The 14,218-nt window shown below is 36.1% G+C and overlaps 1 protein-coding gene across 4 annotated transcripts in view; it reads right to left on the bottom strand.

Moving 5' to 3' along the window:
• The window catches only part of FAM172A (family with sequence similarity 172 member A), a 228,109-nt gene that overhangs the window by 56,916 nt on the left and 156,975 nt on the right, over positions 1–14,218 (bottom strand). For 2 of the 4 annotated variants that reach the window (XR_005626147.1, XM_039695664.1), the window contains exon 9: positions 11,061–11,145. Coding sequence is in view for 3 of the 4 variants with exons in the window: in XM_039695664.1 (XP_039551598.1) it covers positions 11,061–11,145 (85 nt within the window). In the remaining variant the exon portion in view is untranslated. Of the gene's footprint in view, positions 1–11,031; positions 11,146–14,218 lie in introns of all 4 variants that reach the window. The other 2 variants (XM_039695666.1, XM_039695667.1) reach the window with 2 other exon arrangements.

Genomic DNA, 14,218 nt, shown 5'->3' with positions numbered 1-14,218 from the left:
AATTATTCACACTATTAAGATACATATGACAAATAATTATTTCATAGGGTATGGTTTGCACATTGCAATATAAGAAAATAATATGTCTGCTTAAATCAGCCTTGTTCTTAACACTATCTGTGTAACCAATAAGCATTTGAATTCTTAGTACTTGTCTGTTATTACTATTACTATTATTACTATTTCTATTATTATTAAAGTAATAACAATGCTTTTAAAACAAGTCTCTTAACTGTCCCTGTATATCAACATGACAAGATTAGTTGCCAATGCAGGTTATCAGAAAATGAAAAGTCCTTTCTACAGAAAATTTGGCTCCCAAATGCTTCTTGATAGGAGGAAGTTAAAGTGCAAATATACCATGAAAAGGGTCTCTAAAAATGGCATTTTGGAGCTCGATGTTTCTCATGTTTTGGTTATCTCACAGGTTGGTAAACCAATCCTCTCAGCTGAGAGCTAGCTGGAACAGTAATGTAACAGAATGTTACAGAAAACTGTAACATTAGCAGTTTTAAGGCAGTGTGCTAAGAAGGCAAAGATAATATAAATTTAATCTCCATGTGTTGCAAATAGATTTATCTGGCAAATAAAAAGAAAAGGAATGATGAAATTAATGCTATGCCACTGCTGGTTTTTCCAATTCTTGTTTGTTGTCTAATCACAGCCATCAAGCCAAATTTGATATAACTGGCATTACTGATGGCTGTTCAAAGAATCTGTATGCCTGGAGTATTAAAAAGTTGTTCATTACCTAGGTTTACCTTGTTACCTCATTACTTAGGCTAATTCAAGTGCATAGATGTGATGAGGATGTGGCGCTCTGTTATTAACAACAGCAATAAAATCTTATCTTGGATCTATTGTGCATACAAATTAGTACATGAAAAAAGGCCAGGAGAAGATGTTGAGGGGCTTTGTGACAGACAACTTTGGCAAAACAGTGACTGGGCTAAGTTTCTTCCTAGGCGCACCTCTGCAATGCATGGAGAGTTTCCTCATCCTGAAAGGTATAACCTCAGGAGATGGTCATTGGTGGTCACAAACATAAAGAGTTTCTAAAAACAATGAACAGTGCTCATAGACAAAAATGTGTTATACCTTTCATAAGTCTACCACTTTGGGCAGTGTTTTGATTGGATAAAGACAAGTGGCTGGCTGCCTGGGGCCTGTGAACCTGACCTGATGACACTGGTAGGACTGAACAGACAGAAGCCTCTGCTGGCAACACACATGCTTGGAGCTTCAAAAAGGGTGTTTTTTCTTCAAAGTAGGAATAAAATTGCTAAATTTAATCAAGATGTGATATTTAAACATAAATGAAGGAATGGTATTTTTAGAAAATTGCTGGATCACAAAAGAACACCTAACAGCATTAGTTCCCCTGCTTTAGCAAAAAAGTGAAAACAGTTAAGGAATATAGAAAAAATGAAAATCAGCTAAATATTATAAAGAAAGCTGAAGTTATCTGAGTAAAAACTGAGTAAACTGTTATCTGAGTAAACCTAGCAAAATCCACAAGCAAAAAATGCAATCCACAGCAAAAATGCATCCATTTGCAGATGGAGCTGGCAAAACTGTAAATAACAATGCAGAAGAAGGTATGAAATTGTTCAATATATGTTTCTGTTCTGTATTTGGAAAAAAATTAAATGTTTGATGAAGCATATTCTTTTTTGCTGCTCATCAGTATCTTCTCAGGGATAAACATTTCTGAATTGGCAGGCTTGCAGAGCTTGGACTCAAGGGTCATAAATCAGCTAACTAGCTATGCATATTTATTTAAAATCATGCTTAAAATAGCAGGGAAGGTATAGAACATGGAAAAATCCTAACCCAAAATTTCAGAGAAAACTATTTACCTATTGTAAGGTAGCCTTACATAAATCTCAAGACAAATAAAGAAGAAACGGATATCTAGGTCCATAATTCCTACCCAAAGTACTATAGGCATGAAGAACAAGTCTCTTTTTTGAGGATGTCTGTTGTTTACTCAGCTATTCCTGAGGTTGTATGCTCACACCAAGGAAGAATGGATGACTAAAACTAGAAGTTTGGAAGAAACTTCCCAGAGAGGATGTGACATTACACAACAGAAAGGAAAGAACCAAGAAGATAAGCACCTGTCAGGAAGTAATGTAAGAATGTTTACTCCTACTCTGGGCAGGGGGATGAGGCTAATGCATTCTAAAAATCCCTTTAACAACTACAATGCTGTGATATTGGAATCTACTAATGCGGAATTAAGGTACAAAAATGTAATTAATTCAAGCCAATGCAACTTATTGGAAAATAACTCCTAAACAAATAAACTCAGTTTCACACTTTGATGAATTAGCATGTTTAGCTGATAAGCATTTTTATGAAAATAGAGTATACTCAATTTTTTGTCAGGCAGTTGATTTATTCCCCAAGAACATTCTGAGAAGGATGAAAAATTATGTCAACTTTGCCGAGCATTTTTAAAAAGTGCTCTATCTCCCCTTTGTTTTCAACAATTAAATTTTGCTCTTCCTAGGCTTCCGATGAAAATTCCAGACTGTCATTACACTGGAGCCCTTATCTGTAACAGTTATCACCTGTTACTGGGGTTAACTGCTGCGTTGCCAGCTGTTTGATTCCAGGTACTATGTCTAGCTTGTGAGTTACTCCCCCTTGTCTTTCAAGAGACATTAAAATGTCTTCCTTTTACTAAGAAGATACATTGCTTGTTTCTTCCTCTATGTTGTAAACTATTACCACAAAAGTTGGAAGAACTTAATTACAATGTCATTACTTACTTAAAACTTCAACTTATGCAGAAATTGGTCAATGTTTCATAAATTCATGAGAGGACAAATAGAACAACTCTAGAATTGTTTACTCATAAGAAAGGGTTGAAAGTCAGTATTATTCCACATTTCTAAGTGGAAAGAGACTAAGTAATCAGCAAATCCAGCTATCATGGAGAAACCACTATTGAATGGAGATGTTATTGCTGGAGTGTCCTATGGCTATTCAACCACACAGGAAATATATACAAATTTGCTGCTGGTAAAACTCATGTAAATGTGAAGATGGATGGGATGGTTATTAACAAGAAAGCTACCTGCAATGTTTCCTAACACTAGTTTAAAACCAAGATGAAAAGCAGCAGCTCTAGAAAGAGCAAGTTCCTCCTTAACTGACTCTTTACAGTAGGGTGATAAAAGAGTCAAATTTAACTGTTGCCTAATGAAATGGGAGAAAATCAGGTAGCAAAGATTTGATATTACATTGGTAAGATGTAGACAGGTCTCTCTCAAAGAAGTTGAATGACGGGAGATGCTACAGAGAAATGTATGTAAGCATTTGAAACCTGGAGATATTAACTTGCACTGAGACTTGAACTCAAATCTATTACATTTCTCAAAAGAAAAGAGTGTATTGGCCCAATGCCAGTATGTAATTCATGGGGGGAAAAAAGCAGATGTACTGAACAGCTCTTTAATTTAGTGTAGAAAAGGCACAACAAGAACTAATGCTTGGAACCTGAGATCAGACAAAGCCAAACCAGAAATGAGCCAATCTTCTTAACAGTTTACAGATGGTAAAGGGAGCAATGGATTCCTCATCTCATGAATTCCTCCAGCCAAGGCTGAAAGACTTAGTGGAAAAAACATTTTCACCAAATTAAAGTTTCAAATTTCAGTATCATATCTGCTCAAAAGTTAAAGACCTGTACCTAAAAGTGGATAATAAGTGATCTAACTATCCTTCTCAGCCTAAACTATACACATTTGTGGGAAAAAATGAAGATTTCTACTGAAACTGGACTTTTTGAAAAATTCTAACAAATCCAAATCCAAATCTGAATCTGGATTCTAACTGAAAATGAATGCTGAAAAGTAAAAAATCTTTTGGATTTTATGTCAATACAAATAAAGATTTTGCTACTGAATTTTGGAAAACACGTTTCAGGTAATACCTCCTTTCAGGTGTTGAACTCTCGGAGAGTTTGCAATCACACTTACTGGAGCAAGACCTGCCAATGTGCAGACAGATATGGATATATAAGGCACTAATGAGATAGCACTGAGTAGTACCAGAAGCAACAGTCACAGCAGTCTAATAGCTGTCAAACGCTTAATATGAAATATCTGACAGTAATATTTTAAATTATTCACTTTACCACAAAGCCTCAGGGACAACAACTAACTAGTTCACTCTAGTCTAAGAAATTGCAATGATAAATAGATATGTTTGGGTACAAGAATAATTTTTGATGAAACTGTTTCTCCAGTATCAGTACTGCCTCAAGTACATGTAACTATTTTGTAGAACAGTAAATGAATGAGTGTTATTGAACACTCTGACACAAGCAACATCTGGCAATTCAATTCAATGTTTTCAATTCACATTTTCATGTTCACTTTTGAGTCTCTGGCACTCCAGATCAGAATCTGCAATATTATTGAATGGGTCTGTATAGACTTTGTAATTTCCAAAGCGCTGTAGAGCTAAGTTACGCTAAGCACAACACATGAGCTCATATCCAGCTACGTTTACACATGAAAATGTGTAAAATGAAAAGCTGTCTGCAACACCTGAGACTGAGCAGGAGTATAAAAGCAGAGCTCCTTTGAAGAATCAGGAATGGAGAAAAAGCTATTTACTTCCATGCTAAGAAGGCCTAAGTTAAAGCAGGACTTAGTGCAGCAACCGCCAGAGCTGTGGCTAAGACAGTCTGAAGCTTCAAAGTTACCATAATAATTTCCAGTCCCCATCAAGGTACAGCAGCAGAAAAGGAAATGCAGGACCAGTTTTAGCAGCAGATGAGAGTGTTAAATGGGTGATGAAGCAAGCTTCACACTGCAGATTCCTGCACTCCACTTGTGTATTAATCTTGCAAATACCTTAAATTAACATGCAGCTAGACAGAGGAACCTGCCATCTTGACAAAAAAGGTTCAGCATTTTATCTTTTCTCCTGAAATCCAAAGTTTTTATCGACAGAACTACATGCGCATGAAGACATAAAATGCAAAGAGCTTTACAGTAAACACTGTTTAATGTACTATTAATACCCATGAATGACTAGTGAATGCAGAAATAACATTTTTACCAGAATGGAAAAACTGCTTAGTTGCTTTAATTTAAAAAGTGCATGGTTTTGTTCCTATTTCTTGTACTGCTGGGAACCTATCCCTGGTCGTGAAATACTAATATCAGAAAACAGTCCAGAACAGTCCTCATTAAACTGACTAAAAAAAGAGAAGATTGGTATACTGGGCTAAAAGCTGCTAAGAGTATGAGCCAGGTATTGTCTCAGCACTTAATATGGTTCCTTCTGCCTTGTTTTTTATGAGCAAGATTATACATAAATGTGTAAGAGTGGAACTGTAGTGAGGTGCAAGTACAGCTGAGCAAAAAAGCAGGAAGAAAGAAGTTGATCCTTCCCTACAGCTGTCACAAGCCTCACTAATGCAATTACCCCTGCATGCAGACCCTGTGGTGTTGGAGAGTCCATCTGACCTCACTGGAGACCCTCCTGTCTGAACCCCAGGATCTGCTCAGCATGGGGTGCATCTGCAGATAGACAGGCTTTTCTGTGGAAATACACAAGTGAACTCTTAAAACAGTAGGCAGGAGTCACCTGTTAGGCAAAGCCAACAGAAACTACCACTGCCATTATCCAACATTGTTTCCTGGGCATCAACACAAACTTTGCAACAAGAGCTCTACCTCATCAGTTAGTGCACACCTGCTCTGCCAGTGAAGGGCTGTGGGAAATGCAAGCACAGAGACCTCCCAAGGCCTCGAATGTACAAGCTCAGAGATAGAGATGGATACAGTGTTTGTCCTAAGACCTTGGAGAAGGCTTAAAGCTTTACAATAGAAAAGTGAAACAGACACAAAATAAAAATAAAGAATCGTAGTTTGAGCAGAAATATATTTTAAGCAAGCAGAAATATGCCTGATGTAAGTTAATAAACATGTTAATCAAGATAGTAGAAAATCTCTAAGTCTAGCAATAAAACTTTTTACAGAATTGGTAAAAATAGAAGATACAGTAATAAGTTTTTGTTGAGTTATATGATGGGATAAAAAGAGAGGTAAAATCGTGTAAAATGTAGCAATTAGCAATTGGTTTATGAAGATGCTAATGAGCTTTGTGGAGGTAGCTGATTGGATAAGAAGTTTATAACAGACATAACTAAAATTATAACAGCTTCTGATGTATGTCTTCTGATGTGGTAACTTTGGATGCAACAATCTTATAGTCTTGCCCTTCCATGAGACTGATTTTGCAATAAACCGTCTCTTAATCGCCTCATCAGTCAACCCCGTCTACTCTGTATCCCGAACATAGGGCTATTAATGATATTTTCTAAATTCAAAGCAAAAAACAAAACACACAAAAAAGTTGTGCTTGGCTTACCTAAATGTAATTAAATGTTTGGTATATAATACAAAGTTCAATCTTGAATTTTGGTACCAGAAAATACTATCTGAAGACTCAAATGCATGATCAGTACACATCATACCTGTCCCCCAAAATTAAGTTTGTTTTTCTTCTACCAGCCTGAGGCTACTTTACTCAGCTGTATTAATTAATTCTTGCACTTTTTTCTCTTATTAAACACATATATATTCAAGTCTAGGCTTTTCTGTGAATAGAACTTTTCTTGATTACTATCAGTGTTTAATTTCATTGCTTGTCTTTTAAGTTATTATTTCCTTATTTCACAATGTTTTAACTACATTGGCTGCAACTGTTAACAGAATAACAAGTGATTTTGGGGGCCAACTAGGAAGGCTTTAAAAAGATTTGATTAGGCAATTCATTTTACTAGTGTTACAACATCTTCACTTGATTATTTTAAATGAGTGTGCATATCCACTTTGGCAAAACACTGAGAAGTTTAATCATCTCTCCTAAATAACAAGCTTTCACTGGCAGAAACACATGGGCTAAGGAATACAAACAGGATTCAGGAAAACAAATGCCATGTTTACCCAGCACAATTTACCACAATACCTTTCCTGGGGTGAGGTTCAAGCCACTATCCTGAAACCAAAGTGATTTAATTCCTGAACAGCATCAGAGACGAATGCAGATCCGTGGATCTGCTTTCTCCCATCCCCACTTTCAGCTACTCCTGCCCAGTAGCTGCTCCAGTAAGATGGCTTCCCAAGGGCTTCTGAACTCCCTGCTCCAGAACTAGGAGAAATATTGTAAGGTGTCAGACACAGCATAAACTACAACTACAGTTAGCAGTAATGCAGTGCAACCTGTCATTAAAGCATCTACTCCATTGTCTCTGTCAAATTCCAAGCTGAATTCCAGCCTCCTAATCAGAAATAATTCCAATCCTACTCCTTTTTATGTGATGGCCTTTAATGTACAGACCACTTTGAAGTCATCATCTTTCTCAACCCTACATTTTCTTACATCTTAGATGGGAGATGGATCCATCTCCTCTGAGACAGAATAGATGTATTTTGATTTGATTCCATTTGTAAAGTAGGTTAAGACTGAGACAGAAGGCAACCTCAAGTGTAAAAGAGTTCCTTAATTATGGCTGAAATTAAAGAGGGTAAGAGATAGGAATTTTACAAGTTCCAAACCCCCATCAGGGGAATTTGCACAAACTTCCAAAAAACCGCAAACGACTTTGTTTTGAACACTTGCTGGGATGGTTCATTCATAACTTCTCTAGACAACTGTCCCAGTGCCTCACCATCCTCAAAGCAGAGTTTCTTTCCTGTTTTTGCTCACCTAAACTTGCCCTCTCTCAGTTTGAAGCCTATCACTCCATGCCCTTGTACAGAGCTCCTCACCAGCTCTCTTGTAGCACCTTTAGATATTGGAAGGTGCTCCAAGGTCCTCCAGAGCATTCTCTTCTCCTGGCTGAACAACTCCTTCACTCTATTTTCATGGGAGAGGTATGCCATGTCTCTGAGCATCTGTGGCTCCTCTGGACTTGCTCCAGTGGGACTACATCGACATTGTGCTGAGCTCCCGAGAGCTGGATGCCAACATCCAGATGTGGTCTCACCAAAGCAGAGCAGAAGGGTAGAACCAATGACCTTTACCTGCTGGTCATGTTTTTGATGCACCCCAGGACATAGTTGTCTTTCTGGGCTGGAAATACACACTGTCAGACCATGTTAAGTTTTTTGTCAACCAACAACTGCGTATCATTCTTCTCAGAGCTGCTGCCAGTTTGTCTGCCTACACAGCCTGTACTTGTGCCTGGATTGCCCTGACCCATGTGCAGGGCCTTGCACTTGGACTTGTGGAATTTTATGGGGTCCATTTCTCTTCTGCAGGCTCACTTCTCAAAATCCCTCTGGCTGACATGCCTTCCTGCCAGTATGCCAGTTGGCAAACTTGCTGAGGGTGCACTCAAACTCATTGTCCATGTCACCAACAAGATGCCAGAAGATATTATACTATGACATAACCATGCAACCAAATCCTTGAGACATGGATGAAAGACCCTGAAGGTGGGACCCACAAAGTACCTTTTGCCACAAGAACAGACAACGGATTTATTATGGGTTCCTTTTTCTGCATTGTTCTCATGCTCTCAACATTTAATTATTAAAATGTATTAGTTCCTTTTGGTAATCAAGTAAGAAATGAGTCAACTATGGAAAACATTTTAATTAATTAGTAATTCTAATTAATTAGTAATTCTTTAATCAAAAGCATTAACAACTCTATCTGGAAATAAAAGTAATTTTTCCAGTTTGATGGTCATTTATTCTGTCTCTAGTAATTTTAAGGGAAAAGCAAGCAAGAGACTGTGAGATGATCTACAGTAGGAACTGCTCACCAAGTAGGATTGCCTCTAAAACCAAATATACTGAATGGCTGAATATCAGACCCTTTTAGGAAAAGCTGGTTCAAGACATGTGACCACGAGGCAGTTATTTCTGAACTTATTTTCACTGTAAACAGAGATAAAAGATGGGTTTCCAAGCACAGAAGTGAATCTTTCTACTGCAAAGGGTGTATTTTAAAAGATCTGTCAGTGTTCTGATTGCTCTCACTGTCATTCATTGAAATACCAAGGGCAATACTGCCAGGATTTGAGTGTGGGCTCACTCTTTCAGTACTGCAATTCTCAAGAGTGAAATAAAATCTCTCACATTAAACAACAATGCCCCTACATCTAGTAAAAATTAATAAATTTATTACATATTACCCTAATGCAGGTTTATACCACTGCTCATATAAAGACACTGTACAAATTATTGACTTGGTTCTCTGTAAATGTCTTACAGCTGTTTATGTAAGAGACAATTATAAGAAAAAACACGTGAGCAAGCTGATAATTCAGGAGCAGTCACATGAAGTTACACTATTTCAAGCCACATATTACATAGAATTAGCCTGGATATAGTTATCTTACATTAAATCATTATCAAAAATCTCTGTTGAGAACATCTGTGACAGTGATCTTAATTTATCTCAATATATGCACTAAACACAAATACCCAACTTTTACTGGCTGAAATCCTACCCCATTTAAATTAATTCTTCTATCACTTCAGTGCAGCTTAGCATTAAGTAGTGCAGAAACATTAAGGCCACTTTGACCCATCTTCAACAGAAATGTAAAATCAAGACTTATTATTTACAGCTCTAAGGAAGCATCATTGCTTTTCAAGTAACACCTAGGATTTATTTTATAGAACACCTTTTAGCTTATTTATATTAGGTAAATACAAATAAAGGGAAGAGATGCTATCATGGATTATTTTCAACGTTGGCCAGTGTACAGTAAATACTGACCATTTGCTAACCAAGTCCTTATTTACCTGACTAAAATTATCATTACAACATGCAGTTTTTCACAAGAGCAACACAGATGTCAGAGATTAGAAGAGAATATTGTTTTAAAGAATGCTACTCCTGAACAATATTTTTCTTTTAAACTGCAATCATCTCCCCTATAAGAGCAAGAAATTGCTGAATGAATGTTGAATCTATGAAAATTTTAGTAATATATAGTTTTCCAAAGCATGAAAGAACAATGTCAGTTGTATTGTATGTGTCTGTACAGAGCTGAGGATCTGCATAGTGAAATCCCAAATCATAGCCGAAATGTAATCAAAATCTCTGGTTGTTGTGAGCTCTCAAACAAAGTAATGTTAAATTTTCCAAATCTTAAAAATATCCTGTAGTAAACTCAGTTTCATCTGCAAGGTTAGGTCTCACTAACAACCTCACAAATGCAGACAGATATGAAAAACTAATTTGTCAAATGAAATACTGCATCCCAAAGAGCAAGGTCAAATATTGTTTCAGCTTTTAAATTAATATTAATATAGGCTGTGTTTTCCTTTGAACTTGGTTTTATATTCGACAGAAATACACTACCTATGGCTGTTAGGAAACCTGATAATCAAGCATGAAAGTTCAGTAACTACTTTATGTATTTTAGATTACTTTCCTGCGGAGAGAGAAGGTTTTCCTTTTACAATGATAACTACATCTCCTTTCTGGAATTATCACACATTTAATTAAAGTCTCTGTATAATTTCATGTGCTCCTTGCAATTTATGATTTAATAATGAAAAAGCATAGCCAAGTATATCCAAAACAACAGAAAACTCACATTGACATTCTTGGATGCTGCAAATCATTTGCTATGTAAACTAGACTTCTGTTGATCAGTATTTAGCATTCAAGAAAATGGCTCATTTATTTTAACTGTAACTTTCATTAATGTACTTATTTAAAACCTTGTTGCCAACATATAGTTGGATATTTATTCAAGGACCTATAATAAATTTCCCAGTTCTTGTTATCACTATTATTTTTCTCAGACTCCTACATATAATGTCATCAATTACTTAAACAGAAACAAAGACTAGAAAAATTCAAGCAACAAGTAGACAAGATAACTTAAATCCCACACAAACTAAAAAAAAGAGTGGGCTGCATAAAATATCAGAAGCCATATGCTTTCAGCCACAACTGGCTGTAGAAAAGTTAAAATGCAGTCAGAACCAAATGCATTTTTAAAGAAACAAGTTGCTTCTGGGTATAAACACGTACACTGACTTACTGCAAACAAATGGATGTACCTGCAGAGACACGGGGACAGTCTGGCAGCATGGACTCCACTGATGTGTCCAGGGGCTCGGAGCTGGACACCCAGTTACAGCAGTTCTGTAAGAGCAGGCAGGGAATTCTTGGGATAAGTCAAAAACTCAGAGCAAAAATAAATACAGATGTTTTAAGTGAGGACAATGATGACATCAAAATACTCAAACTAATACATAGCAGTCACAATAACAACTGGACAGTACACTACATTAACTTATGCTTACTGATGATGAAATAATGTAATTTCATACTAAGTAAGTAAGAACATAATTCAGTAGATTTGTAATGTGCTGAAGTATTGTTTTTTTTAGCTGCTTTGAGTACCCGTGGACTTGAGTAGGTGCTTGGACCAACTAGTGCCTGAACTACCCACTACAAGCTTTAAGATTTTCCAAGTTGGTGTTGATATAAACAGGTCTTGGTATAAACACTGAGCCTGCTTATTTGCTAACATTAAGAAATCAGAATTTTTCAGGGTATTTCGATGGAGTACATTGTGGAAGGAACATTCATGAAAATATGAAACAACATACTATAACTAAACAGAAACCATCAAGATAGAATATTAATATTCAAATAATTGGAAATATAGCTGAGATGAACATTAAAAAAAGGCCTGGGGAATTATATTCACAAAGTCTTTACATTTACCTTTTATTCCTGAACCTCTAAATTCATCCTGAGAAGGATGAATTTACCATGAATTTTCTAGATGTTTTGCTCCAAATGCCATCTAATCAGAGTAGTCTATAAACTGAAATATTAAATGATATGCTTTCAAAAAAATATGATGAAACTACACGAAATCTACTGAACTGAAGATTTCATTAAAAAGGAACTACATTTTTAATCAGATTACCAGCTGAACAACAAGATCCATGTTGCTTGCTATGTTAAAAATCTGAGTTTTTCCCTTCTGAAAACCTGACTAACTTCACTAAGTGGAAAAGGTAAAAAAAACCCATGCAACCTTTTAGAAAGACCCAATCAATTTTCAGACAGATTTCTAAAAAAATAATACCATAAGTTCATGATAGTAAAAATGGAGAAATTCTCTTCTGGTAAACAGCATGTATTGTGTATTTGTAGATGCTTGCTGCCCTAGTTGTGCACCATGGAGTCCGTCCTCACTGTGGAAAGATCCTTGACTGGTAGATCAAGTATCTTATTGTATTTCCTTAATTCATTCTGTCTGGAAGAAGATGTCAGCTGTGTTGCAGTGAGGAGAGAATTTCAAAGGCTTCAGTCCCCACCAATAAAGGGCAAGGAATGGCTTTTGAATAGATTTGTCAAGGCAACCCTACTGTTCTGGGACCACGGAGAGCAGGGACAACATAAAGGAAGGGTTGCTGTATGAGATTAGAAAGTGAAGTTCACAAAGCATGGCAGATTTTTGTAAGAAACAGTAGATCAATGAAACTATTGAACTCAATGGAAAAAGAAAAAAACAAACACACTATCCAGTAATATAACATATTTAGTAAAACCTGTTAAAATTGAAGTATTTCATGAAGGTTTTAAGGTTTAAAGTGGTAAAGCATTATAATTTAATGATTTGCATGTGTAATTTTAATTAACAGCTGAATGTGAAATTGCAAATGTAAGGTGGTAGAAGTTACAAAAGAAGCAGAATTTTTAAGTATTACAATCATTTGAAATAAGTAAAATTAATATTAACTACTGATAGAACACTACATCAGAGAGCTGGAGATAATACAGAAGATTAGCACAAAATTAACTATCTTTTATACACAATGTGACACTTGCCTGTAAGAAATAAGTATTCTCGAAAGCAGTGTCAAGATATGTAAATGGATGATTTGTTTTATCATTCATCACGGCTCCTAATAAATTCAAAAATCATGACATCTATAGGTACTAAAAATAGGCCACCAGTGATACAGGAGAGATAGCTCAAATGAAGAATTACTTTATTTTAACAATTCATTCTTTCAATGACAGCAATTAGCCCAACAGACAGGCAGCGATTAGGTGTATATTTTAATTATTATTCATTTTACCACTAGCCTTAAACCTGATTAAAGTAAGAGATATCCAGGTGATATGTTAGACTTAATACCACTCAGCCACATTTCACATATGTAAAATTCTTCTTCCTTATAGGAGATTTTTAATGCTAATGTACGTTATGACACTCCATCCACTTTTTAGGCCATTAATCATTTAACTTATTCTTTAACATCTACTTTCTGCAAATGAAATTAAAGGTAATGCACTTTTCTTATTCAGACTAAATGCTTAAAGAAAAATGGAGTTGTCAGATTCAAATTACAGGATTTAAAATTTCAGTTTTACTACATAACACATATTTTAAGTTTTGATTTTCCATAAAGAAAATGGGGATTTCTCCAACAGAGCCTGTAGGGGCTACCATTCTTTATATTTTTAACACTTAAGTCAGAGCTGTCAGAATGCATCCCAGGTGATCCTCTATTCCCATCACTCACAGCCTATAAAACTTTAAGTTAAAGTCAGGAAAAGGCACTGTATACACAAAGTTTCACTAAATCCATGAAAAAAAGTCAAGTATAAAAGAAAGTTCAGGATATGACTAGTTTAAATTAACTCTGTGCACCTATTGTTTTACTGTTCTGCCATGGAAATGCAGAAAACAGAGATGAGCCTGATCTGGGTAAGGATGAGACTCATACACAGTTAAAAAAAAAAATAAAAAAAAATTGGTCTTGCTCTAAACTACAATTTTTAAAATCTCAGCAACCTCATACCAAAGTATAAGAGCTTCCAAGTCCTACACGAATAATTACATATTAAAAAGAGAAAGGGTATTTTGCCATTTGTGCAAATCATCAAACTGAGTCATGAAGAGCTTAAAGAGGATTTTCCACCATTGCTAGATCAAACCAGAGCATAGGGTGCACCCAGAACTTTGCTCCAGGTATCAGGCACTGCATGGGCTGCCTTGGCAGGTCTCTATTTTGCTGAGCATCAGGAAGAAACACTGGACTTGGTGCTTAGTATTTTGACTGCTAACTTGGAGTTCAGAAATGGCTTTAATCCTGGTTATTTCAGTGGCTGGTCTTGATACTTGATTTCCACTGTTCTATATTATGCTCTGTTTCACACTCAGACGTGTTTAGTCAGCCATATACAGATG

The sequence above is a fragment of the Passer montanus genome, unplaced genomic scaffold, assembly GCF_014805655.1.
Source record: "Passer montanus isolate IOZ18808 unplaced genomic scaffold, ASM1480565v1 scaffold91, whole genome shotgun sequence".
NCBI classification, from domain to species: domain Eukaryota; kingdom Metazoa; phylum Chordata; class Aves; order Passeriformes; family Passeridae; genus Passer; species Passer montanus.
Note: the sequence above shows the minus strand (reverse complement) of the source record. Positions and strands in the feature narration are given on the sequence as shown.